Source organism: Gymnogyps californianus, unplaced genomic scaffold, assembly GCF_018139145.2.
Source record: "Gymnogyps californianus isolate 813 unplaced genomic scaffold, ASM1813914v2 HiC_scaffold_40, whole genome shotgun sequence".
Taxonomy (NCBI): Eukaryota; Metazoa; Chordata; class Aves; order Accipitriformes; family Cathartidae; genus Gymnogyps; species Gymnogyps californianus.
In genome coordinates, this window is record NW_026114290.1 from 311,521 (window position 1) to 336,845 (window position 25,325).

General features: G+C 55.8%; 4 protein-coding genes across 4 annotated transcripts; all 4 read right to left on the minus strand.

Annotated features, from left to right (window-relative positions):
* Positions 1–838: 838 nt before the first annotated feature.
* LOC127028725 (protein Niban 3-like) lies at positions 839–6,782 on the minus strand. Its single transcript, XM_050914425.1, has 10 exons — positions 6,455–6,782; positions 6,040–6,155; positions 5,853–5,957; positions 5,222–5,384; positions 4,687–4,874; positions 4,136–4,294; positions 3,749–3,865; positions 3,459–3,566; positions 2,691–2,802; positions 839–977 (listed from the first exon to the last, which is right to left on the minus strand). Exons 1-10 carry the CDS (start codon positions 6,723–6,725, stop codon positions 874–876), a joined length of 1,443 nt encoding a protein of 480 aa, XP_050770382.1. The 5' UTR covers positions 6,726–6,782; the 3' UTR covers positions 839–873.
* A 492-nt stretch (positions 6,783–7,274) lies between these two features.
* Positions 7,275–9,884, minus strand: LOC127028740 (protein Niban 3-like). Its single transcript, XM_050914446.1, has 4 exons — positions 9,794–9,884; positions 8,784–8,914; positions 8,161–8,292; positions 7,275–7,792 (listed from the first exon to the last, which is right to left on the minus strand). Exons 1-4 carry the CDS (start codon positions 9,846–9,848, stop codon positions 7,640–7,642), a joined length of 471 nt encoding a protein of 156 aa, XP_050770403.1. The 5' UTR covers positions 9,849–9,884; the 3' UTR covers positions 7,275–7,639.
* Positions 9,885–11,920: 2,036 nt separating this feature from the next.
* PGLS (6-phosphogluconolactonase) lies at positions 11,921–13,742 on the minus strand. The gene is given in 6 exon segments (XM_050914436.1): positions 11,921–12,364; positions 12,526–12,666; positions 13,073–13,174; positions 13,261–13,368; positions 13,462–13,571; positions 13,574–13,742. Coding segments are annotated over 6 exon segments (768 nt in total). The 3' UTR covers positions 11,921–12,226.
* A 355-nt stretch (positions 13,743–14,097) lies between these two features.
* On the minus strand, positions 14,098–24,726 carry SLC27A1 (solute carrier family 27 member 1). The gene is made up of 12 exons (XM_050914448.1): positions 24,560–24,726; positions 22,090–22,484; positions 21,138–21,299; positions 20,049–20,118; positions 19,855–19,946; positions 19,618–19,727; positions 17,415–17,624; positions 16,997–17,123; positions 16,613–16,750; positions 16,028–16,192; positions 15,227–15,373; positions 14,098–14,660 (listed from the first exon to the last, which is right to left on the minus strand). Exons 1-12 carry the CDS (start codon positions 24,724–24,726, stop codon positions 14,509–14,511), a joined length of 1,935 nt encoding a protein of 644 aa, XP_050770405.1. The 3' UTR covers positions 14,098–14,508.
* Between the last annotated feature and the right edge of the window lie 599 nt (positions 24,727–25,325).

Here is a 25,325-nt window from a genome sequence, read left to right on the forward strand (position 1 = left end):
CTCCCTTGCCCCCTCTCCCTCCCCCCCCCCCCCTCCCTGCACCCCCCTCCCTCTCCTTGCAACCCTCTCCCTCTGCCCCTCCTTACCCCCTCTCCCTCCCCTTGCACCCCACTCTCTCCCCCCCTCCCCTTGCCCCCTCCCTCTCCCTACAACCCTCTCCCCCCCTTGCCCCCCTCCCTCTCCCTGCAACCCTCTTCCTCCGCCCCTCCTTGCCCCTCTCCCCCCTCTCCCTCCCCTCGCCCCCTCCCTCTCTGCCCCTCCTTGCCTCCTCTCCCTCCTCCCCGCTTGCCCCCCTCTCCCTCCCCTTGCCCCCCTCCCTCTCCTTGCAACCCTCTCCCTCTGCCCCTCCTTACCCCCTCTCCCTCTGCCCCTCCTTACCCCTCTCCCTCCCCTCACCCCCTCTCCCCCCCCTTGCACCCCCCCCTCTCCCCCCCTCCCTCTCCCTCCCCTCACCCCCTCTCCCCCCCCCTTGCCCCCCTCCCTCTCCCTACAACCCTCTCCCTCCCCTCGCCCCCTCTCCCTCCACCCCTCCTTGCCCCCCTCCCTCTCCTCGCCCCCCTCCCTCTCTGCCCTCCTTGCCCCCTCTCCCCCTCTCCTTGCAACCCTCTCCCTCTGCCCCCCCTTGCCCCTCTCCCTCCTCCCCCCTCTCCCCTGCCCTTCGTGGACCCAGGGGCTTTGCCCCCCCCCCAGGCACACTCCGCAGATGCGTCGGCCATTTCCAATCGCTCCATTCTTCACCCGACGGCGCTGGGCACAACCGCTCCCGGCGGGGCCGAAGGCTTGGGCTCCACGCGCCCCGACACGGCCCCGCCGACCCCCACCCGCAGGGACCCCCCCGGCGGGGTTCACACCCGGTCCGGCGACGCCGGCTCCTCAGCCCATCTCCTGGTAGAGCCGCTCCTCGGCGCTCGGCGGCGGGCGGGAGAAGCTCTCGCCGCAGAGGTTGTGGCTGTCGCGGCGCGAGGCCTCTGCCAGCGCTGAAACGGGAACGGCAGTCACGCTCGGCCTTCACAACTTCACTGCCACGCGTTCTCACCTTCACAGCTTCACCCTTCCAAGCATTTTTACCTTCAAAAGTGGACTTTCGAGTACTCTTACTTTCAAAACTTCACTTTCGAGTACTCTTACCTTCAAAATTTCACTTTCGAGTATTCTTACTTTCAAAATTTCACTTTCAAGTATTCTTACCTTCAAAATTTCACACTTCCAAGTATTTTACCTTCAAAAGTGTACTTTCGAGTACTCTTACTTTCAAAATTTCACTTTCGAGTACTCTTACCTTCAAAATTTCACTTTAAGTATTCTTACCTTCAAAATTTCACACTTCCAAGTATTTTTACCTTCAAAAGTGTACTTTCGAGTACTCTTACTTTCAAAACTTCACTTCCAAGTATTTTTACCTTCAAAATTTCACTTCCAAGTATTTTTACCTTCAAAATTGTACTATCGAGTACTCTCTACTTTCAAAACTTCACTTTCAAGTTTTCTTACCTTCAAAATTTCACACTTTCAAGTATTTTTACCTTCAAAATTTCACACTTTCAAGCATTCTTACTTTCAAATTTTCACTTTCAAGTATTTTTACCTTCAAAACTCTACTTTCAAGTATTTCTACCTTCAAAATTTCAAGTATTTCTGACTTCTAAATGTTGCTTTTGAGTACTTCACCTTCCAAATTTCAAGTATTTCTGCCTTCAAAATGTTACTTTCAAGTATTTCTACCTTCAAAATGTTACTTTCAAGTATTTCACCTTCCAAATTTCAAGTATTTTACCTTCAAAATGTTACTTTCAAGTATTTCACCTTCCAAATTTCAAGTATTTTACCTTCAAAATGTTACTTTCAAGTATTTCACCTTCCAAATTTCAAGTATTTTACCTTCAAAATGTTACTTTCAAGTATTTCACCTTCCAAATTTCAAGTATTTTACCTTCAAAATGTTACTTTCAAGTATTTTACCTTCAAAATGTTACTTTCAAGTATTTCACCTTCCAAATTTCAAGTATTTCTACCTTCAAAATGTTACTTTCAAGTGTTTCACCTCCCAAATTCTAGTTTCAAGTAAAATTTGCAAGGAAAATTCTCAAAATTTGACTTCCAAGTGAAGAACGCGGGCCCATCTCGGCCGGTTTTCACCCTGTTTTCACTCTTGGCCGACAGCAAACCACCAACAGCTCCGGTAACAGGCGAAATATTGTCGTCGCCCGTCCCCGCCTCGTATTTACGGAGGGCGAAGCCGGCGGCCGAGGCCGACGGCCGCCGCGCCGCCCCGGCTCCTGAGTCACCCTGCCCATAAAAGCTGCCCTGTCCGGCGCGGCGCGAGGAGCTCGCAGCCCGCCCGTGACATCACGCCTGTAAAATGAGATGATTTTTTCCCCCGGCTTTGGGCAGCCGGAGCGTTCAGAGCTTCCAGCCAGCGAGGGGGAGGGAAAGAAAACTGGCAGGAAGAAAATAGTTCAGCCTTGGGATTCTGGAACGGACCAAGGGCAACATCTGGAAAGCGACTTGAACGTACAAACATGGAAATCGCTGTTTAACGGCTTTAAAAAAAAAAAAAAAAAACCAAACCCCAAACCAACCCAGAATCTCTGCCGCGTACGGAAAAGCGGCAGCGACGACTTGGCGACTGTAAATATTTTGACGGGGGATATTCCAGCCCGGCGTTCCCCGGGGAACGCAGCCCCCCTCACCTTTGCCGACAGCCGGCAGCAGCGCAGCCAGGACCGTTTCTTCGTAAATATTTTCCAGGTTAATGATGCCGCTGAAGTCGGCGAACACGAAGCTCTCGTACTGCGGCAGCTCCTGCCCGGGGCGGGAGGCGGGGGGGGAAAAGAGCGGGGCAGCGTCAGCGTTCGCCTTCCCAGCGAGGCGGGAGGCTGCGAAAGCAGCGGCCAGGACGGGAAAAATTGACAGGAATCGGGTTCGGCTCCCCAAAAAATCGGGCAGAGCGAGAGCAGAGTCTACAGCGGCGCCCTCGGATCCCAGAGGAGCCTACGTTTTCCCCGCGGCAGAGCGCCCTTCACCTCCAAAAACCACCCCCGGGGACGCGCTACGGAGGGAATCGATCCAGGAGCGGTCTGGCACGGCAAAGGGGAAGACGCAAAAAAAAAAAAAAAGGGAATAAAATAAAAATAAAAGGAGAACGTTCTGGGAAACCGCTACAGGGCGGTCACACCCACGGCGGCACGAAACAGAACATGACTTCTGTCCGTTCGGAGGAGATTTGTCGGGATGCCGTCTAGGAGAGGGCTGCGGTTTGGCAGCCCGCGCCGCCCCAGCTTGAATTCAAAGCTCTTTTCTGCGGAGAGACCGTTCCCGAGCGCCAGGACGCTGGCGAGAGGGGAAGGCTACGCCGAGGGAAGGAGTCGCTTTTTCTCGCTGAACTAAAACCCGCTTGTTTGAGCCCATTCCGTCCCCCCCCCCCCCCGCCCCGCAGCCCGGCGCAGGCTCGACCGTACCAGTTTACAGCCGGACTCCAACTGCTTCAGCAGAAAAGGAAGAAAAATTCGGACCAGCCACTCCTGAGCGAACCGCTTCCGGACGGAGCTGCTGTCGTAGTCAAACTTCTGCAATTAAATTCCAGAGAGGATCAATCCCTTTGCAACAACCTCGCGTCTGCGGCGCGAGCGCGACGCAGAAACGCGGGGAAACGCAGCGAAGCGGGGCGATTCAACGGAAAAAACCCAAACCGCACCGAAATAAACCCACGGCACGCGTAAAAGGAAGGGGGGAGCGACCCGCGCCTCACCTTCAGCACCCGCTCTTTGACTTTCCCCAGCATTTGGGTGAGCCGGTGGCGGCCGGCCGCCTGGCCGAGGTGCTGCTGCGAGAGCTGCTGGAAGGTGTGGGTGGCATTCTCCATCAGCTGCAAGATCAAAAAAAACCCTGCTGAGGCGGCACCAGGCAGGCGGGACCCCGGATTTTCCTCCACGTCTCGTCCCCTTCCTCCTCGGTGAGCCAACTTGTCGGTTTTTTAAACTAAGAAAAATCTTTTCAGACCTTTGCTTCGCGCCTTTTGGGTAGGCCAAGGAAAAACCCGAGCGCGAGGAAGGGAAGCGAGCGGCGGAGGCCGGAGCCAGCCGGCAGCGTCGGTGTCCCCCCCGCCCTCTCCCCGCCGCCGAGCGTCACCACCTACTCGCTGCATGAGGTTCTGCGCGCCGAGGACCAGGCTCGTCACGCCGCGGAAGCCAAACCGCTCCTCGAGCCCTCGCAGGCTCGCTCGATACAGGTCGGCCTCCTCGTAGCACGGCTGCATGACGTCGGGCTGCCAGGACGTTCTCCCCAGCGTCAGAAGCTACGTCAGAGCAGCGGCGCGTTACTCGGGCGGCGCACGGCATTCCCCCTTCCTTCGCAGCGTCGGCTCCCCGGCTCGTTCGGATCGCCGGCTCCCTATTCCCGGCTCCCCCCGTTCTCTCCGTGTCCTCTCAGGAGTACGGACCGGCAGCACGTGCTCAGGGAAAGAGCGCGAGCAAGAAGCGCCCTCCGACACCTCCCCAGCAGCTGAAAGACTCGGCGCTTAACAAAGCTCAGCCCCGTGAGAACCTTCCTGCCAGGATTCGACGCCGATTCGAACGAGCTGCGGCACCGCGCCGCCGCCGAACGCCTCAAGAATCGGTCCGGCGCCCGCAACAACGGCGGCGGGGCTGGAAAAGAGCAGCCGCCTTCGCCGGCCCGTCGCCGCCTTACCTCTTTCTGCAGGACCGCGACGGGAGAGCTCCGGGCGAGTCCGATCATCTCGTCGACCCTCTGGGCAAAGAGCGAGCGAACCGCCTCGACTCCCGAGCTGACGGGACGCAGGAGTTCCTCCAGCACGCAGTCCAGGTGAGGCTCCACTCCCCGGCCGCAGCACGACTCCGCCGGGCTCTGCACCACGGCTGCCAAGACCGAAAGCTACGCGTCACCCGACAGACCGTGCCGCGCTCCCCGCCGTGCCGCGCTCCCCGGGGCGCAGAGTCACGCCCGCGGGGCTCAGGTTCGGGCAGAAAAACGTCACCCGACATCTTGCACCCACAGCCCCTCTTTCTCACACCCAAATTCGCCCGAGCTGTTGGCCCGCGGTTCCCAGAACACCGCTATCCAAGCCGGCACTTCACAAACTAAGGCCCGCAACTACGCGCCGACAAATTTCACGGATTTATCCAGTTTTAGTGTTTGTTTTTTTTTTTTTTTAACCTGCATATTTTTTGCCTTTTCTCCCAGCGTTTCCCCCCGTTGGCCCAACCTTGGAGTTTGCTGCCTATCTGATCCTTCAGAGTCAGCATCTGATCCAGGTCGGGGCGAATTTTCTTCTCCAGCTCAATCCGTAGTTTTTCCTTCTCCTTCTGAAAACCCTCGAATTCGCTGGAGATTTCGCCGAGGATCAGGGCGTAAACCTCCTGCAGAAACTGGGCGGCCGACAAGGAGCAGGTGAACCAGGGAGAGGAGGGATAAAGGAGAGGCGAGAGGCACAAATTTTGGCAACGTTGCCGCTCCCTGGTCAGGTTACGGGGCTCACCGCTGAACGGAAATCCGCCTCCCATCCGCGTCACGCTCCTAAAATTCTTTGACTCATCCAAGCTTCCTTTCACCCAACCCAAATATCAAGTAATTAACTCTCTCCGTTACAACCGCCCCCTCGCTGCCCGTACGCAGAACCAGCCGCACCGCTCACGCGCCGCAACGCTCCCTGTTTTCCCCTCCAGCGCTTCCACGGGAAGCGGCCGCGGAACGGGCCGTTTTGGGCAAGTCCTCCTTTAGCCGAGACGTTTGTACCCGATGCTCCGCTCTCCCTGCGAGCACGCCGGTTGTCACCGCGTGCGCCAGCGTCGGCGCAGCCCTGACTTTGAGGTGCCAACAACGCCGCGGGCATTCACCTGGAGCCACAGCTGCCGCCGCCGCCTTTCGGACCCTCGGATGCTCGGGAGCACCTGAGAGCGCAGCACCGGCAGCAAATCCTCCATCAGCACGTTCCCGAGGATCTAAAATCCAAAACAAGCGGCTGAAACCACCTCGGAGCAACAGCCTGGCTGGAAACGCTCCGGTCTCGAACGCGTTACCGACCTCAGGCTCCAGCCCCAGGAGAAGATCTCCTGCGCCGTAGCGGCCTCTCTCTTGCCTGTAAAACCGCACAGCCTCGAGGAACGCCTCCGCTTCCAGAGAATCCCTCCTCTGTAATTCTAAGGACAAAGCCACGAGTTAGTCCCGGTGACGTTTAATCGAGGCCGCTCGCAGCGATTCCCACCAAACCAGGCGGAACTGCAGGAAGGCAGCGGCTAAAAACTGTCCCGAGGCTGCAAGCGGCTCTCGCCCTCCAGGCATAAACGTGGCGAGACCCGACTCGCGCTATGTTTAAAATAACGTTATTAAAATAACATACGACCGACTCGATCTGTGAAAAGATCCCGAGGGCAGAGAGCTCGCGCTCTCGGCCCTCGCTGCTTCGTCAGCCGGCGCCCACCCGCTTCGGCAGCCTCACCCGTACTGCGGTAACGAATGCCGTCCCGAAGAGCGGCCCTCCAGATCCGCCGCGATCCCTCCGAGCCCGCGCAGAAGCAGAAATGCCTCCGGAAGGGATGGTAGAGGAAAAAGAGAAACTCTCCCGGCGGGTCGGCGAAGGGGCTGCCACCTCGGGGAGGAAGGAGAGAGGAAGAAGCACAACGTACGCTGGCGCAGGTACCACCGTAAATTAACTCCCTATAAACTCTTGGAAGCTTCGCTAGCGGTGAGGCTGTCGTTCGTCTTTTCATTCAGAAATACCAGTCGACAGACAGAAATCGAACGTCGTCCTTCAAGAAGGAGCCGAGGCCTGCCGCGTCTCAGCCCCGAGGGGGATCGCACCCCGCCAGACGTCGGCCGTCAAGCCGGGGAAACGCCGCAGGGCCGGGATCGGCTGGCGCGGCCTGTGCCGAGGCGGGCGGCTTTTCTTTTCCCCCCCCGCCCCGTTATTAAACGCAACGACGAAAGGAGTTTTGGCGGAGCGTCGTGAACAGCAAGACCCGCTTGTAGGGGAGGAGTACAAACGTTTTGTTCCGAGAGCAAATCGGTAAAGCCTCCGCTTCCTTTTTAACCAGTGACTGCAGCAGACTGGGAAAGATCCCAATCCCATTAAATTTTTTATTTTAAAAGGTGCTGTCTACAATTTAAAAAAAAAAACCAAAACACAACAGCAATTCACCGCTGTTCACAACCAGATCTAAACTCTGTTACGGTAGGCAGCTCTCTAATGAAAGCCAGCGGGCTGCACGCCGAAGAGCCGAACAGCGAAAACCATTTGAAATGAATTTCAGTCACTGGCAAAGCCGCTCGGCAGCTGCTTCTGCTTTCCTGCCGCTCGGGTTTCAAATTTTAGCTTTCCAGCTGGCCAAGTAAAGCCGCGCAGGCCGCCAGCAGCCCCGAGCACAGCTGCCTGCCGGGGGAGAGGCCAGAGGACGCGGAGAAACAAGGAAAACAACGGATTTAGCTGCGTGAGCTCTCCAAAGCGCCAAGTCTGGGCGACGCCGTGAGTTCAGCCCCCAGCACGACGGCCCTGCCGACACGTAAGGAAGTTTCCAGGGCGTCTTTTGGCGCGAGGTCTCTCGGCTGGACGCAGAACCTGCCCCGCGCGTTCGCCTCGTCCTCCGTCACGCTCCGAGGTGACTGAACCCCGCTCGCACCTCGGCCCTTACCTATTTCTTAACCGTCGACGCGTCACGGCGTTACCTGCGAGTCCTTGGCACAGATCGCCGAGCGATTCGGCGTATTCACTCGGCGAAGAGAGCAGCACGTAGCCAGAGAGAGCGGTCGAGCCTCTGGGCTCGCAGCCTTTCCTCAGGGCCTGGAAAAGAAATCAAAGGGCGAATCCTCAGCGGGATCGTTCCCGCCGACCCCGGAGCGGCTGGCGACAGCGAGCGGGTTCGTTTCTCGTGGCTTGGCTTACGCCAACCGCAGAGCTCGGTGCCTCTTTGGCGCAGCCGAGCAGCAACAATTAAACCAACAAAAGAATCCAACATGACGCAGTAAACCGGGACGAATTTTAAAGGGAACTGAATACGTCTGGGGAAGGATTCTCCGTGCAAGTGGGTGGGAAGCGGCAGGCTTTTACACGAGCATGCTGGCGTGCAAGGGATGCTCAGAGAGGATTTAACGAGGTTTGACCGCGTAAACCCCTCGATTTTGCAGCCTCCGCAGCAGGAGCACATTTACCTCTTCGCTTTCGAACCACTGCAGGGTAAAATCTCCAAGCAGAAGGAAGTAATTCTCCTGCCAGCTGCGGGAATCGCCGTCATACTGGGAGAGCGATCCGTCGTGCAGAGCGGCGTCGGGCGGCCCCCGGAGCTGAGGACACACGAGAGAAGAGCCAGAAAACCTCAGCAAAGGTGCAAAGCGTCAGCGCCGCGGGGAGACAGAGCCGTCGCCCGGCGTTGCAGAAATAACGGCGAGAGGCAGCTGGACGCGGACATCTAGTGGTGACGAAAAGCAGAGAGAGAGCTAAAAAAACGCATCGCCGCTCTCTGCGGTAACCCGCAGCGACGCTCTAAGGGCTCTGATGGTCTTTGGCATCAATTTGTGAGCTTAGATCCTCGGCTGTCGATCCCACCTTCTCATCTCTCTTCAAATATGCTCCTGAATATTTTTACTTCTAAGCCGCAAAAGCTTTCCCTAGTCGCAGGTCGCCGTTCTGCGTAACTTTCAACTACGCGATGAAGCGGCACCGAGACGGGGAACAGCAGCCGCGTCCTCCCGATCACAGGAGGACGGACGCCTCCGAGACAAGCTCGACCTCAGGAGGTGAAGCGTTCCTCGGGGAGACCGCGCCGGGCTTTTACCTCGCTCGGCAGGAGCTGCAGGGCCGGTTTGCCTCGGGGGTCCAGCTCCCCCGAGAGCCGTCTCAGAAGAGCAGTCGCCAGCTGCCTCCGGTAATAGGGCACGAAGTTCTTCATCGCGGCGTCTGCGCGACCTGCAGGCCCAGCGAGAACAGAGCCGGTTTCGGGGGGGTGCCCTCCTCCCAGAGAAAGCTGCTCGTTGTTTTTAATCAGCTTTTTTTTTTTTCCTCTCCTCTAAGAGCAGCAGCGGAAGCCGAGCGCCGAGGCATGAAGCAACCTCTCCGTAGCTCAAGAGATAAAGAGCTACGGCTCCTTATTTCTTGCGCTTGTCGCCGGACCCCGCTCCCAAACCGCGGGTGCTTTATCACCCCAGGAAGGCGCTCAGCGTAAGCACGGGAAGGCGCCTGCTCAAAACAAGGATCTGAAATGTCAGAGGGTCTGAGGCTAATCACGATTTAAAAAGACTTTTTACGTGCCGCCGCTTCTCCAAACGCTTCTTCCGCCAGCTGGAAAGATGGAAACAAGGGAGCAAATTCATCGACGGCGGAGTTACTGAAATGTCACGCCCTGTGAGCTGGAAAGAGTCAGACGGCACGGGCCCAGCCTGACGCTCCAGAGGCGTCTCACAGCACAGAGAAACGCGTTGCTCGAGACACAGGAGGCGGCAGGGAGGGCAGCGAGCTGCCAGCCTAGCGACGAGGCGTTTCCCAGCCCTCTGTCCGAGAGCCGTCCGAAGAGGAAGGCACCAGAGCAGCTCGGAGGCTCATTTCGCACGCTCGCTCGGTTTTTGTCCAACTAACGCCTTAAAACCGACGGCTAAATTAGCTTTCGCGTCTCGCGAAGCCCAAACGTGAGCTCAGCGAGCGCCCGGCCGACGCCGGCAGCCTCGCGGTGCGGAAGGAGGGCTGACACCGCCGAGGGAGCCTGCCGCAACTCACCGCAAACAGGATTCCTGTTCCCCCCGCCTCCCCGCAAAAAAACGGGCAACGCAGACAGTAAAAGTCGTTTCTCACCTCGCAGATACCTGCGCTGCCTCCCGTTCAGGGAGCTCGAACACCTTCCTCCCATCTTCGGCCTCAGCGCGCTCGCTGCCGGCCGGGCTCCGAGGGGACGTGCCACATGCCGGCTTCCAGCTCCTCCGCCCCGGCAGAGCTTTTCCGTCTCTCGCTCCCCTCCAGATCAGCGGCTTATAACTATTCAAATAAAGTCTGATAGCAGCCCCCCCCTCCCCGCTCACAGCGGAAGCTTTAAAGGGGCAGCGGCACCGCTGCCGCTTCCCACCCCGTTCTACCGGTTTCACCCCAAGTTTCGTACGCTAAAAACGGCACCGATTTGGTTTCCGATTTGGGTTTTGAGACCGGGTGAATTTGCGCTCGGCCGCGTCGTGGCTCAGAGGGGTCCTGCTTTCGCAGCGGGACGGCCCTAGCTGTCTCTCCGCTCGCCCACACGTGCTGTTTCCATCCCAGAAATAATTGCTGCTTACCGTTAATTAACACAGAACTATTCAAGACGAGGCTGCGCGCCCCGGAATTTAAATTTAGGACGCTGAAGCGGTTCAGGCTGTAAATTTACACGACGCTCGGAAAGGCACAACCGGATTTATCCAAATTTGCTCTCAGTACACCGCGCTCTGCCCACCTCGTCCCCCTCTCGGCTACCGCCAGCCCAGGAGAGCCCACCACAGGGCTGAGGAATTCAGGAACGACGCAGAAGCGACCGAGTGGGATACAGCAAGGGGATTTTTCGGAGTTATTTCCCAATCTGAGAGCGCATCACGGAAACGCTCGCTGCCGTACTCCGCACCTGCTCTCGCTTCCCTAACCAAGCTGAACGAAATCTGCCATTTTTACCGTTACGCAACCGGCGGTTTTTGATACCCTTCACGCCCGGTGGGATGTGCAGGAAGAGGAAACCCTGAGCAGAAATACCCAGCACTTGCATCAGACCCCCCAAAAAAGCCCAAATACTTTTAAGACAAGGGGGGATAGTTTAGAAAAAGCCATAAAGCCGGATGGAAAAAGGTTTCGGAATCACTACAGGGATAACACGGCGCTGCTGCGCAAGAGAAGGTTGCCACAGACACGGCACCGTGGACCGGACGCATGAAAATCTACCGCTGCGCGTCGCAAAACCATCTCATTCAAATTTGCGTCGTTCGTCAGGTCCAAGAACGGGGAATCGTGTTATTTTAAACATTACTTTAAATTTGCGTTAGATTTTTAGTTTCCAAGCCTTGCCCGCGTGCATCTGCTTTGCCGGTTTACTTCACATTTTTAAGATGCGGAGCTCGGCTATCGGGCAGATACAAACGTGATTTTCATTACCTTCACATTTAACTCACAAATCCTGACACTTTCTGTCTATATCTCCTCAAAAGCGATTTCGGAGATACCGAGAACAGCCGCTAACCAGTCCTGCTCCGCAGCTCCCACCGGAATCTATACGTACCCCCCGGAAGGCCGCGCTAGAGACGATTACGGACGGCAGGGACAAACCAGAACCCCGGGTCCTTCGCCGACGAAGGCCGAATCGCTCGTGCTCCGGTAGCCGTTGACTCCGCGGCTCTGAAAGATGCCGTCGAGAGCGACGGCTGCGCCCTGCACCGCAGGTTCGGGCTTTTCTGCTCCAAGTCCTGTCCAGCTTCTTTGTAACGTATCCGTAAATATCCACATCCAGCCCAGGAACCTCAATTCTGGGATTTTTTTCCCCAAATCTGGCAGGGAAGCGCTGCGGTTCCAAGAGCATAAAAGTCACCTGCCTTTTCTGACTCAGCTTGTCCGTACAGGAACGCCGTCCCCGCTGCACCAGCAGATTGTCGGACACCGTGCGATCTCAAAGCATTCTCCGCTACTGAAAGCGAAAACCTTACCGCTACGCGCGCAGGAACGCGAAAAAACAGGCCGGAAGGAGCCACCGACGCTGAGGTTTAGGCAAGAACTAAAGCACGGTTAAAGTCAAGATTAACAAAGACAAATCCAACAAAGCAGCGAGGGAAACCGAGCGCTACCCTACAGCCAGAGCTGCTCCAGACAAGCGTCCGTCCGTCCTCACATCGCCGACACCCCGAACCCCGCGCCCGCTCCTCGAGTCCCCCTTTACGGAAGAGCGCGGCCAGGTGGAAAAAGAACCAGGAGCAGAAGAGCCGAAATCCGTCCGTTTAATATCGCGCACCCCTTTCACGTCACAACGACCGAAACGAACCGCGCGAACGCCGTCACTGGGCGCGATTCCAACCTGGCGCCCGGCCCCCGCCGAACCGAAGGAATTATTACGTGGAAATTCGTGCTCGGCAAAGCACCGTTTGGTCCAGAAAAAGGGAAAAAAATACAAAAACCCGTGTTTTGTGCCACAACCGAGCGCTACGATCAAACGTGGTGTTCTTCACCTGGAATGTCACGCAGCCGGTGCTGCGGTTACCGTCAGCCGAGCCTGGCCGGCAGTCGGCTCTACAAGACGGAATGTTTCTCGACGGGGACGGTCAGCTCCTTGGCCGCCGACGCGTCCAGGAACCAGCGCAGCTGCCCGGAGCGGGGCCGGACGCGAGCGGCGGGAAGGGGGTTTTCCTCGTCGCCTTCCAAAACGCGCTGTTGGGAGAGAGGGAACGGTGCCTCAGCCCAGCGCTCGGCGAAAGGGAACCACAAACCGCACCTAAAACGCTTCGGCGGTTGACTGAAGCCTCTCGATCGCTCGCTCCCCCCAGACGCCTTGGATTCTCGTTAAGAAGATGAACGGTTTGGGTCCAAACCTTTAAAACGGCAGCTTTGCCTTCCCCCGTCGCCACGAACACAACCATCCGCGCCGCGTTCAGCACGGGCAGGGTTAACGTTATTCGCTCCGGCGGCGGCTTCGGAGAGTCGGTAATAGCAGCAACTATTTTCTCTTTCTCCTATCAGAGCGAAAAAAAACCATGAAAAGAAGAGAAAAAGAAAAAACAAAGCCCGAAGCAGGGGAGCAATCCAGGCTCTGACCGTAAACGGGGCGAGCGACAGCTGCTGAGGGCGACCGAGGGTCCTCAGCCCTTCCGCATCCCCACCCAAGCCAAGAGCTCCTTTTTTGTTGCCCCCTCAAGCTCCCAAAATCAGGAAAAATTTAAAAGAAGAAAGCAGGAGGAGAAGTCAACCCCAACAGCTTTTTTTCTCCCCACGGCAGCTTTTCTCTCTCCTCTTTAAACTACGACAGCCCCAAATCAGGAACTGCCGCACGGACGCTATTTGCCAGCTACCGATGAAAACACGGGGGTAACGGCATCCCCACGGACACTCGTGGGATCAAAGGCCAGCGGCCGAGCTCACCTGGAGCAGGGGGTGGCCGGGGAAGAGGGAGCAAGTGTGTCCGTCCGGCCCGACCCCCAGCACCAGCAAGTCGAAAACGGGCACGTCCTCGCCCGGGAAAGCCTGCGGAGAGAACGGGAGATGGAGCCGGGGCAGGAACACGTTCTCCCGCGGACCCCCAGCTCCCCCCCCCCCTCCAGGGCCGGTACCTGGCGGAGCTGCGCGGTGTAGTCATCGGCGGCGGCGGCGGGGGGCAGCCCGGGGGTGAGGGCCAGCACCCGCGGCCCGGGGCCGGGCAGCCGCGGCAGCAGCTGGGCCTGCGGAGAACGGGGCGGGGGGGGAAGGCAGGCAGGCAGGTCAGGAGCGGCCCGGGCACGGCGGCAGGGCTCCGCCGCCCCGGCCCCGCTCACCTTGTAGGCCCCGGCGGTGCTCTCCGGGTGCTCGGGCGGCACCAGCCGCTCGTCGCAGAAAGCCACCAGCCAACTGGCCGGCGCGGCGGGGCCTTGGGAGGCGACGGCGGGGGTAAGTCCCGGGCGAGGATCCCCACTAAGCTCCCTCCCGAGAGACCCAACGAGAAGCGCCCGCCGCCGGCCGTCGCCGCCGCCCGCTCCGCCACCAGCTGCGCCAGGGCCGGGCCCAGCTCCTGCGGCGAGGGAAACACCGAGACGCGGCGGGACGCGGGGTCGGCCATGGCGGCGGTGGTGGTGGCGGAAGCGGCGCGGCGGAAGTGACGCGCCTTGCGCGCCGCGCTGTTGCCTAGCAACCCGCCGCCTAGGCCTCCCCGCGGCCTAGGCCTCTCTCCAGACCCCGGCCTCGCGTCCCGGCGCAGGCGGAAAAAGGGAGGCGGAGGCGGGCTGAGCTCGGACAGCTTTACCCCGTTACTCGCTGTTCCACGATCCAAGCACAAACCCCCAGCCGGGCTCCGTAAGGCCTCAGGCACCAGCCACCACCACCACCAGTGGGAGGGTAAACCCCAAAGCCGCTCCCCTCCACCACAGCACCCATCAAAGTCTTTTTTTTTTTTTTTTTTTTTTTTTAATGTCCTCACATCCCCAGCCCTAAGGGCACGGCCCGGGGTAGTTAAAACGTGAATTAACGCAAGTGAGGTTAAAAATCATCTAAATCAGTTAAGTTCGGAGAGGGAGCAGAAAGAAGCTCCCCCACAGGGCACAGGTAGCTCCGTAAATAAATATGGCCATCGAACTCCTCCCTAAGCGGGTAGTGGTTACAAAAATACTCTCTGTCTAGAGGCGTAAGGGCAGGTTAATGGGATGTCAGCGCTCAGGGAGGGAGCGGGCGACGGGTTAATGTGCTTCAGGGCAGGGAGCCGCCGCGCCAGGCGCTTCCCTGCTGGCGATTCACTGAGCGAGGACCTGGCAGGAACCCGTGGCTTCCCGCCAGCGTCACGTCCCTCCGACTAGTCATCGTTTTCCTCGAAAAGGCTGAATCCGACTAGATCATAAAGCGGCTTTCCCAGAACAAATCCTTTCATAAAGGCATTCATCCAGAGGAACGTATTTTCCCAACTTTAGATCCAAAAAGTACAACCGATCTGAGGTTGTATCGAATCCTTCCCTCTGTAAGCGGGTTTTCTGAATCTTAAATGTACCTTCAAAAAGAGAAACAAATATGAAAAATACTTTGCATCGAAAAGCCTGCTTAAGCATCAGAGGAGGAAAGGTCATGGGTGGCCCTTCATTTCTACTTCCCCGTTCTGCCTAAGAATTTTAGCAACTCGAAGCTCGTTAACCCTCCTGATCGTTACTGGAGTTCTTACATAAAACCTTGCGCAATTTTTACTTCCCCTCACGCACAGGCTGGTAAAAGGACCCAGTAAAATTCCTGGGAAATTGAAAACAGAAAAGGCAGCAGCCAAATAGCAGCAGTACTAGAACAAAGCCCCAGGAAAGGCAACGGACAGCGTACGAGGAGTTAGGGGGTACGTGTTCCTATAGATACATATATATATATATGTGTGTAGATCTTTTCTATAAGGGCCTGGAAGTAGCTGATTTCTTGTTTAAGACTTAACTACAATCATCGTTTTTACTAGCGGTACTTCTGCGCCTGCCGTACTCCAAGTTGAGATGTTATTTCGCCCTGAAGCAGACGGAAAAGCTTCCAAGCTCCTATCGGGATCTGAACTTCCCCGGCGAGCTGCCGGATCACCGATACCTGTGGTGTCAACCTGGGGTAGGAGGCGGAGAAAGACGGGCCGGGCGTAGGGAGGCAGCACCTTCTGCAGCTCCTGGTACAGGACGTTGGGGTCGACTTTCGCTTTGGGATCTGCGATCGCCGCCATCCCGGCTTTGCCCTCCACCCCTGGAACAGAAGAGCACAGAGCTCGGGTGGAAACCGCAGAAGCACGAACCGTTTAGCAGATGCAAGCGCCAGGTATTTCCTCCCGTCCCTCTTCAAAGGTGAAGGGCAAACGTGCCGAGGAAAACCCAATTCAATACCAGAGGCTCCGAGTCCGCTGGCAACGCGGCCCCTCATCCCTTAGTCGAGGCCGCCCCCAAAGCTAATCCAAATCTCGTTTTCATCAGGTTTTCTCTCACGTACACCATGATAAAATTCAGGGCAAAGCGCCCCAACGGGCACCCTCCCGGCCAACACGCCCACAACTCACGCTCAGTCCCATCCTCACGCCCTCCGCAACCCCCGTTCCTGGATTACTTGAAGATTGACGGGCCTGCACACCCACGGAACGGTCTTTGCACACCAAGAGCTTCCGCAAAGCTCAGGTAAAAACCTTCCTTTTTAAGACACAAATAAAGATTGCGCCGCTGGATCGCCAGTTATTTCTGCTGCTCCGAATAAACGTGTCACACTCCACTGTTGGACTGTCTTTTCATTGTCGGGTGCCTGGTTACACTAGAGGCGACCGATTTCTAGTCGTTCTGACACAGATCCGGTACGTTTGCCTAACATTTTTCTTTCTCCCCGAGTCCAGAGAGCTCCGACTCGACGTTTTACCTGGTACTTCCACTCCATACACTGCAACATCCGTCTGGTTGAGGATGTGACTCAACGTTCCTTCCACCTCCGTGGTAGAGACGTTCTCTCCTCGCCATCGGAAGGTGTCCCCGCTGCGATCTTTGAAGTACATGTAGCCGAGTTCGTCCATCACCAACACGTCTCCTGGGAGGGGGAGAGGAGACACCAAAAACCACCTCGGGACTCAAGTTCCTCAGCGCTCAGGACTGCCTTAAAGCCCTCTCTGCTCAGCGTCGCCCCATTTTCTTCCCAGGGGAGCGCAGAAATACCTTGGTGACTTCCCACCACCGTGCGCTGCGTCTCCACGTTACGGGAGAGAGGCGGCAGTAGGAAAAGGACAGGGGGGGGAAAAAAAACCTCTCTCCCTCTTTAAAATGTTAATTTTTTTATTAAATCCAGAGCAGCTCAATAGCTGGCAACTTCAAAACGCTAACGTATCTGTCCATAGAATCATTTAGGTTGGAAAAGACCTTTAAGATCCTCGATTCCTCTCAAAAATCCCAGATTTAGGTCTCTCGGGACCACCTTTGCACGAGGAACGTCTGCAGTCCGTACCGACAGTACCTGAAAGGTACGCCTGGTCCCCTTTCCGAAGCACGTTGTAAGCGATCTTCTTGTTAGTGGCGCTCTCGCTGACGTAGCCGTCGAAGCGACGCAGGGGATCCTGTTGATTTATCTGACCGACGAGCAATCCCGGCTCTCCTGCAGGAAACGGGATCGACACAAGGTGACACCGACATTTCGCGACAAGCTAAACTTTGCGCGCACCAAAAGCCGCGCAGTTGCTGAACTGATCCGTCTTTGGAGGGAAGAACTGGAAGTGAAAACCTGCATACGACACTGGAAACCCCTTAAACCAGCCAGAGCTTATTTTTTATATATATATATTTTTTTTTTTTTTTTTTAAGAACAAAAAGCTGCGATTGATTCGTTCGGGTTAACGCTCACCTGGGCGACAGGGGATACACAGCCCACTGGAATCCCGGATCAGCTCCATCGTGTCCTCGTTTACCTTCACCAACCGAATGGGATAAACACTGGGCAAAATCCGACTGTTGAAACCACAGGCACCGACCTTCCAAAAGACAGAAAAAAACCAAAAACCCAAAAGGCTGCAGAGAACGGCTTGGGTTTTGCATCACCGCTTTCTGGGAATTCTCTGATTTTTCCTCCCTTCCCATTTAACAGGCAAATTCACCCAAAGCGTAAGATTTTGCCCAGGTTTTTGTGCGTGCCACCCCTCATCACCAATTTAGCTCCCTGCCATGCCTTGCGAGCGGACCAGGAGGAGTCAGAGAAGCCAGCAGAGCTTTTTCGCCCTTCTGCGCGCCCCTCGCAGCCGTCGCGGTGCCCTCTTCCTCCTCACCTTTCCGTCCAAGTTGGCAATGCTGCAGTTGCACTCCGTGGCTCCGTAGAACTCTCCGATCTGCTTAATTCGGAAGCGCTTTGTGAAGTCCTCCCATATGGTGGGTCTCAAACCATTGCCCACCGCCAGCCGCACGCAGTGTTGGGTTTCTGACTCTCGGACCGGCTGATTCAGAAGATACCTGCAGATTTCCCCGATATACTGAATAATCTGAAGCAGTAAACACAAAAACATAGCTCAGGCTTCAGGCGACTCTTACAACGCCCTGGAAAAAGCCGACCACGAGGCCACCGGTGTCAGCGTACCTCGTGGAACTAGACACGTCAGGCATTTTAATAAACCGGGAGCGGTTGCGAGTTCGAGTCGGGGTTTCTTGCCACAAGAAAACAGGCAAAGGTGAAACGGTTACTGCCCTCTGCAACCCGCACATTAGCACTGGAAAAGGGCATGGGAGGGATCCCTCAGCACGAATAAAGATACTCGTACAAAGAAAAACCCTCGCGCTTTAATGGATGCACTGAAAGACCTCTGGAAAGATGAAGGGAATGAGTGGTCAATCATAAACTAACAGCTTGACCCAGCAAAATGCAGTCGGAGTGGAGATCCAATTACCAGCTATAAATACTGCCGGTGGGGGAAGGGCAAGACAAACACCAGGGAGGAGAAAGAGCTGCTTAAATTAGAAGGTAATGTCGACATAAACACAAATAGACGATTATTGGCTATGACCTGCCACAAGAATTCCTCTGCAGAGATTCCTAACGCGGATAAATCCTGGCAGAGCTTTCCTGCAACAGTAAGGGATGTAAACTGGTGTTTTAAAAGCTGGTCTTGACAACTTTACAAAGAGGAAGCAGGAGAAGATGTCGGATGTTGTCTACCTAGACTTTAGTAAAGCCTTTGACACTGTTTCCCACAGCATTCTGCTGGAGAAACTGGCTGCTCACGCCTTGGACGGGCGTACTCTTCGCTGGGCAGGTAACTGGCTGGCTGGCCGGGCCCGAAGAGCGGCAGTGAATGCGTTCAATCCAGTTGGCGGCTGGTGAGGAGTGGCGTTCCCCAGGGCTCGGTACTGGGGCGGTTCTGGTTAATGTCTTTATCAATGATCTGGAGAAGGGGATCGAGCGCACCCTCAGTAAGTTTGCCGAGGACACCGAGCGGGCGGGAGGATTAATCTGCGGGAGGGCGGGAAGGCTCTGCAGAGGAGCTGGAGAGGCTGGAGCGACGGGCCCAGGCCAATTCCACGAGGTTCAAGAAGGCCAAGGGCCAGGTCCCGCCCTTGGGTCACAACGACCCCAGGCAACGCTACGGGCCTGGGGAAGAGCGGCTGGAAAGCTGCCTGGCGGAAAAGGACCCGGGGGTGTTGGTCGACAGGCGGCTGAAGACGAGCCGGCAGCGGGCCCGGGTGGCCAAGGCGGCCAACAGCATCCTGGCTTGTGCCAGCAATAGCGTGGCCAGCAGGACTAGGGCAGCGATCGTCCCCCTGTACTCGGCACTGGTGAGGCCGCACCTCGAACGCTGTGTTCGGTTTTGGGCCCCTCGCTACAAGAGAGACACTGAGGGGCTGGAGCACGTCCAAGGAAGAGCGACGAAGCTGGGGAAGGGGCTGGAGAACAAGGAGAAGGGTCGAGAGGACTTCGGAGGAGCGGCTGAGGGAACGGGGGTGGTTTAGCCCGGAGAGAAGGAGGCCGAGGGGAGACCTCCTCGCTCCCTGGAAGGAGGTTGGGGTGAGGCGGGGGCCGGGCTCTTCTCCCAGGCGACAGGACGAGAGGAAACGGCCTCAGGTTGTGCCAGGGGAGATTTAGATGGGATGGGAGGAAAAATTCCTTCACCCAAAGGGTTGTCAAGCATTGAACGGGCTGCCCAGGAAGGGGCTGAGCCACCGTCCCCGAGGGATTTAAAAGACATGTAGAGGTGGCGCTTAGGGACATGGTTTGGTGGTGGAGTCGGCAGTGTTAGGTTTACAGTTGGACTCGATGATCTTAAAGGTCTTTTCCAACCTAAACGATTCTATGATTCTAAGGATGAAAGACCTTTTCTGGAGTCCCACATGCCTAAAGTGGCACTGGCAATTTGAAGACACCATGGCGCAGGCACCTCGATATCTGACAAGGGACGGGGAATTATCTGGAGATCAATAATCAAGCAGTGAACCTGGCGCTCTCGAGTTGAGCACCAAAGACAGCGACGGCAGAGCCCTCACCGTGCATCTGTATTTCGTGCAGTCGTCCCAGAAGCGACTGGCCGAGAACTTCTTCCTGATCACCACGGTGAGGCCGTGGATTAGACACTGCCCGACTCCCATGATGTTACCTGGAAAACAAGGATCACGGGGCTAGCTCCGGCCATCCTGGGACCGTTCGCTCACAAGGACACACGAAGGAGCAGGCACAGGGAAGGCCAACGCCTTACCTCCGCCTCCGAGGAGGAGGATGCTTACCTGCAGAATGATAGAGGGGGAGGCAGTTGTAGAGGATGTCCTCCGGGTGCATTTTGTAGGCGTAGTAACCAAAGGCAGCGATACGGTAATACCTGCGAGAACACAGCGCACGCTAAGCGAGCGAGACGGGGAAAGCTTGGGGTTTCGTGATGTGAAACGCGCCTCAAGAGGGAAGCACCTCCTCAGGTCCTCACCTGCTGTGCACCACAATGGCAGCTTTGGGCATTCCTGTTGTTCCCGAAGTGTAGATATAGAAGAGCCGATCTAGAAGAACAAACAGGCGTCAGACAGACTGTCCTCAACTGCCTGAGAAAATCCCCACAGGGTTGGTTTTGTGTTTTAGGCTTTGTTCGCAGCGGCTGAGGAACGGCTTTGAAATGGTGACGGCACAGGGGACAGCGAGCTGCGAAGGCCGACACAAACGTGGAGTTGCAGCCTGATGGAGAATCTGCATGTTGTCCGTAACAGCAGATACAGGAACGCGTACGAAGAGTTTGCAGAGCTCTGAGGACATGACCTGTATACCTTTACGCAAATTGTCCTGGGACTAGATTAGCTCTCCAGGTCAGACATTAATTCCGAATGAATCGAGAAGAAAGGTCTCAACTTGTGTCTGACGGTAGGGCAAAGTATCCAACTCTATGATTAAAAGATATAATCTAAAGGAAAAGCCTCTTAGCGCTGTCATTCCTCCTACTGTAAACGATGTACCAAAATGGAGTCTCACGCCTCAGGGATCTCAGATGCTCTTAATTGTCTTAAAAGTACGAAATACAGACTGGAGGCCAGTCAGCATCCTCCTTTCCCTCTCCTGAATTCCAAACCCACCAATACTCATCCTCGCCACAGGCAAGGAAAGATTTTAATTAGACATGAGTCAGCTGTGGGGGAAGGTAATAGGGGCCGCTAAATGCTACAGACAAATCAGATAGATTCGTAGAGCTAGTGAAGCACGGGGTGAGTCCTGGCACGCCGGCTGCTTCACCCCACACGCATTCCAGCGGCTATTCTCCTGTAACGGAAGGGTTGTCTTTGGGAAGGCGCCAATCTCCCTCCTTCAGGTACTAAATACATTAGTTACATAAAGCTGGGAGTCTCAGGCAATGAGAAACTTAACCCAGAGTACCCTGGAACCAGGATCTTTTTTGTTTTCCCCCTTCTTCTATTTGTGAGCCCAAACTGGGTTGATTTAATCCCTCCATCTTGCTTAGTTTTCTTGTTTTGCTGTCACCTAGTCCAGCTCTCTCACACATCACACTAATAAAAATCGTTGATAAAATTACCATCTAAACCTTTGACTGGAATCTGAGTCGGGGGCGATTTCGATGCGGTACTCAGAAGAGGATCAAGATGTCTGGTCTCCGCAGGAACGACATCCGGGTTATAGTCACCGGTGCAGAATTTTGCCATGTTCTTCCCCAACATCCCGTTCACTTCAGATATTGCTGCAAGACAAAGCAAGTCACTTTTGCAACAAACGTAACGCTCTAGGCAGTGGCAAAAATGATCTGTATAACATCCTATTGTGCCCCAAAACCACGGAAGGACCTGAAGAACCAGGGACTCCTTTAAAATACTTGCGTCACACCCATCCAGATAACATCCGCATCAGTGCGGTCAGACTGACCTGGGCCCAGTAAAGACCCTAATAAAAGAACTACGCAGAATTGCCTCTCCCCATGACCACGTCATGATCTTCAAATAACCTAGAATGGTTTCAAGGAGATGATTCACAACAATAAACCACCAGACCTAACACAGAGTTCATTAGAGAAGCAGGGATGTATTTAAAACCAGCATCCACTGACAAACCTATCCTGTGGCAGAAAGCATGGCACTAAGCAAAGAGCATTAACACAGCAAAAGAGAAAAATAGGCCTTGCGGCAGAAAAATACGCCTTGCGGCACGTATCGCCACATCTTGAAGAAGCTCTTCCAGATCCAACGAAACAGGAGCGAATCAGTGAGCTCAGTTCGGGCACCACGAAATCAGGAAGATGCTGGCAGATGAAACCGAGCTACTGACCGCTCTACTCAAAACACCGCTCCTCTTTTGGCCTCGGATACTAACTGAACGCTTCTGCCTTTTGTAATCAGGAGATTTACCATCTTCCCTAGTTTTTAATACGGCCAGCTGCCTTTTTGTTTTTCGTTTACTCGATCTCTGCCTTGTTCAGGACCAAGCGAACAGTTCACGAGTTGCCCATAAGGCGTACGAACACCCAAGCGACCCACCTGAAGACAGCTCCCCTCCGAAGATCACGGCCTTCGCACCCGAAGTCATCACGCAGTAAACCAGAGAATCCAAGCGCAAATTGAAGTTGATTAGAGCCGCCTCGATGCCGATTTTGGCCATCCCTAGCCAGAGGCCAACAAACTCGGGGCGGCTCTCCATGAAGATGGCAATGACGTCCCCCAGCCGGAAACCTTGCTGGTAGAAGTAGTTAGCCACGGCGTTGGAGTACTCATCCAGCCGCCTGAAGGTCCACTGCTCACCAGTGGCTTCATAAATCAGGGCCACTTTGTCGGGGTGCCTGCGGACAACATCCTGGAATATCTTGGGGATGGTGCTTTTGGCTTTTTGATGCCTTCGCAACTTGTACTTGACTTGTAACAGCACTGAGAGGCCGCTGCAGCAAAGAAAGAGCATAACAACTTAATTTTCGGCATGATTTCCAAATTCAAAGGGACATGGGTAGGACGCACGTACGCCACACGAGCGTCCCACTGGCATCCCCCTGCCCTTGGACAGCTGAAGCGTTACCCTGAAACTGGAACTTTTAATCACTGCTGCTCTACAGCAAGTAACGGCTATTTTAACATTATGGTAAATAAACAGTATACAGCAACTGGTCTGCTACCTTCCCTGCTATAAAACGCAGGGAATCCATCTTCACATTGATACCAATTCAAACAAACCCACAGAAAATATGAAAGAAGGTAAATTACATCTTTTAACGATGTCTTCTGCCATCCTGAAAAAAAAAAAAAGGACTTGGCAACCATTGCTTTTACCCAGAAAGGAAGCAAACGTACTTCACATGGGAAGCGCCTTTCTTGCCAGGACATTTTGCAGCATCTTTGTGCTATGTCGTAGAATTGTACCCCTCAGGATCCAAAAGCATTTAAACGACAGAGACAACCCGACCCTTTGATAACAAAGCGTGGCCGCAGCTCCAGGAGAACAAAGCCAAAGGCTTCCCCTTTCACCCACAAGACGAGAGGACTGCCGGCGTGTTGCTCGCAGGCGCGTTTTCCTGTGAGTCAGTCTCTGCCGCAGTCCCGGGATGATAGGAAGCGAGGCTATCTAAATACCACCAGACAGAAGCCATAGATTTTAATAATAATTAATAAATAATAACAATAATAATAATAATTCTTGGATGGCAAGCTCCTTTAAAGACGGTGGTGCCTTATCAAGAAAAGAACTGCTACCTCTGTGGATATTCGATACCACAAAGAGCAACTGCTCAATAAAAGAACAAACCAGACTGCTCTAACGGGGCTTTTTTTTGTGTCTTGCGTAATTTACATAATTATTTTGAGTCTCCAAGGCAGCAGCTGCAAGTGAAACCTCGACACAGTTCAAGCTGGATGGCAGCGAAAGTTGTTGTCTGAACTTCAACTGTCTCACTTACGTTGTCCTGGAGGAAACTATCTTTAGGGGCGCGTTGGCTCTCTTGCTTTGGCTGTCAGTTATAACTTGATATGAAGATAAGTTTATTAAAGTACACTACCACAACACCGCCACCAAAACGAGGACAGCAGGTCTGGATAAGCGTAACGGATCCTGTTTCCTTCCCGGAGCTAGGAAGATGGAGGCAGTATTTTTTCACCATTAAAATAGGAAATTGTTGCGCAACAAGGGTTTGGAAGAATCCCCAGAAATTTGAAAGGTCATTTAATATTAGCACTTAAAAACCCCCGCAACTCTCACTACTGTCAAGAGCAGGAGCCTCGCTCAGCAAAGCCTCGCAGAAGGGGGAAGGGTGCGTCTCAGAAACAAGTTGTTGGCAATGGTCAGGCCGAGCTGGGCTTTCACGGTGACCTTACACCGCACTGTGCCAAATACAGAACAGAGAAGCCTTTTCACTGCTGAGCTGCACTTTCCAGACACTTAAAGGGCTTTATTCTGCCCAGTTTATTTTCTGCCATTATTCCCAGCTTGCCGGGCAATCGGGAGGAAACAGCTCTTCAAAGTACAGTGACAGCCACAGCGAAGCTGGCAATCGCAGGAGCCTAAATCCTTTGGAATAAAGGCACATCCTCACGGAGGCCTAAAAACTGCGGAACTAAATGCAACGGCGGCGACGGACTCCCAGGAGATGGGGAAGCTGCTGGAGACTTACCGCTCTTTACGCCGCAAGCCCCTAGTTCGGACCATGCATTTTAAGATGGATCTACCCTCTCTCTAAGCTCAGGGGGTGTAACGGCAGGCATCGCCCCGTGACTCCTTCCATGGGCGAACCGTGGCGTGCATCCCACGAGCATCCCGCATCCGTTTGCTCGCTCCCTTTGAGGCTGAGCCTTTCCAACCGCCGTCTGCGCGCAAGCAGGGCAACAAGCGCTGCCTGCAGTTAAAACCCGACGTGGCTCAGGCTTAAAGGCAACGAACCCAGCTTGCCACCGGCCCTCACCCCTTCACGCGTGGGGCTGTGAGCCACCTGCGAGGGGCGGCTGGAGGGGCCCCGGGGGCAGCACTTACAAGAGGTCCCGCGGAGCCGTCCTGAAGACCAGCCGCAGCAGCCGCCATCCCCCGCTGCCCAGGCAGACGCCCAGCGTCGCGGCCAGGCTCCAGGACCAGGGAGCGCCGAGGAACCGCAGCAGCCCCAGGGAGCCCAGGGAGGCGGCGCAGACCCCCGCCGGGTGCATGCTACGGAGGGAAGGGGCAGGGGTCAGGGCTCCGGGGGCCGGGCCGGGCCTCCCCCCGCCGCCGGGCCTCCCCCCGCCCCGGCCCCGTTACCTGAGCGGCGCCGGCAGCTCCCGCACCCGCTCCCGCCTCAGCCGCCGCCGCCGCCTCAGGTTCAGCCCCGCCCCGGACACGGACATGACCACCCCCCGAGAGGCGGGACGGTGGGAAACGCGAGATCCTATTGGCCGAGGGCGCGGCTGCCGACCTCGGATTGGGCGAGGCGGAGCGGTGTAGGAAACGCCCGCGAGGCGTCACTACGTCGCCGCGCCCCGCCCGGTGCCGGTACCGGTGCCGCCCCGACCGGGCGCTGCGCGGGAGGGACGGTCCTGCCCCGGGACTGATAGAACCGGGGGAGGTCGGGGGGGTCTCTGCCCGCCCGGGGCTTAACGGGCGGTTTGGGAAACCATCGTTCGTGTCCGTACCGGCACCGCGTGGAACCCGCACGCCCGGGATCCGCACACTCGCGACCGGCACTGCCCACGTTTCCAAGGCCCGGGACACGCACGCCCGGGACCGGCAGTGTCCAGGTTCCCACGGCCCAGAACGCGCACACCCGGGG

Excerpts from the sequence above, each read along its gene's own strand:
- LOC127028725 (XM_050914425.1), bottom strand. The coding sequence starts at position 6,725 with ATGAAAAGACGAACGACAGCCTCACCGCTAGCGAAGCTTCCAAGAGTT. Across the intron at positions 3,866-4,135 it reads CGCAGAACCTCATGCAGCGA|CTGATGGAGAATGCCACCCA; the intron begins GTAGGTGGTGAC and ends TTGATCTTGCAG. Across the intron at positions 2,803-3,458 it reads TGGAGTCCGGCTGTAAACTG|GAGCTGCCGCAGTACGAGAG; the intron begins GTACGGTCGAGC and ends CGCCCCGGGCAG.
- LOC127028740 (XM_050914446.1), bottom strand. The coding sequence starts at position 9,848 with ATGGGAGGAAGGTGTTCGAGCTCCCTGAACGGGAGGCAGCGCAGGTAT. Across the intron at positions 8,915-9,793 it reads GCAGCGCAGGTATCTGCGAG|GTCGCGCAGACGCCGCGATG; the intron begins GTGAGAAACGAC and ends CTGGGCCTGCAG. Across the intron at positions 8,293-8,783 it reads TGCAGCTCCTGCCGAGCGAG|CTCCGGGGGCCGCCCGACGC; the intron begins GTAAAAGCCCGG and ends GTGTGTCCTCAG.
- SLC27A1 (XM_050914448.1), bottom strand. The coding sequence starts at position 24,726 with ATGCACCCGGCGGGGGTCTGCGCCGCCTCCCTGGGCTCCCTGGGGCTG. Across the intron at positions 21,300-22,089 it reads CGGAGGGGAGCTGTCTTCAG|CAATATCTGAAGTGAACGGG; the intron begins GTGGGTCGCTTG and ends TTTGTCTTGCAG. Across the intron at positions 16,193-16,612 it reads GGACCAGGCGTACCTTTCAG|GAGACGTGTTGGTGATGGAC; the intron begins GTACTGTCGGTA and ends TCCCCCTCCCAG.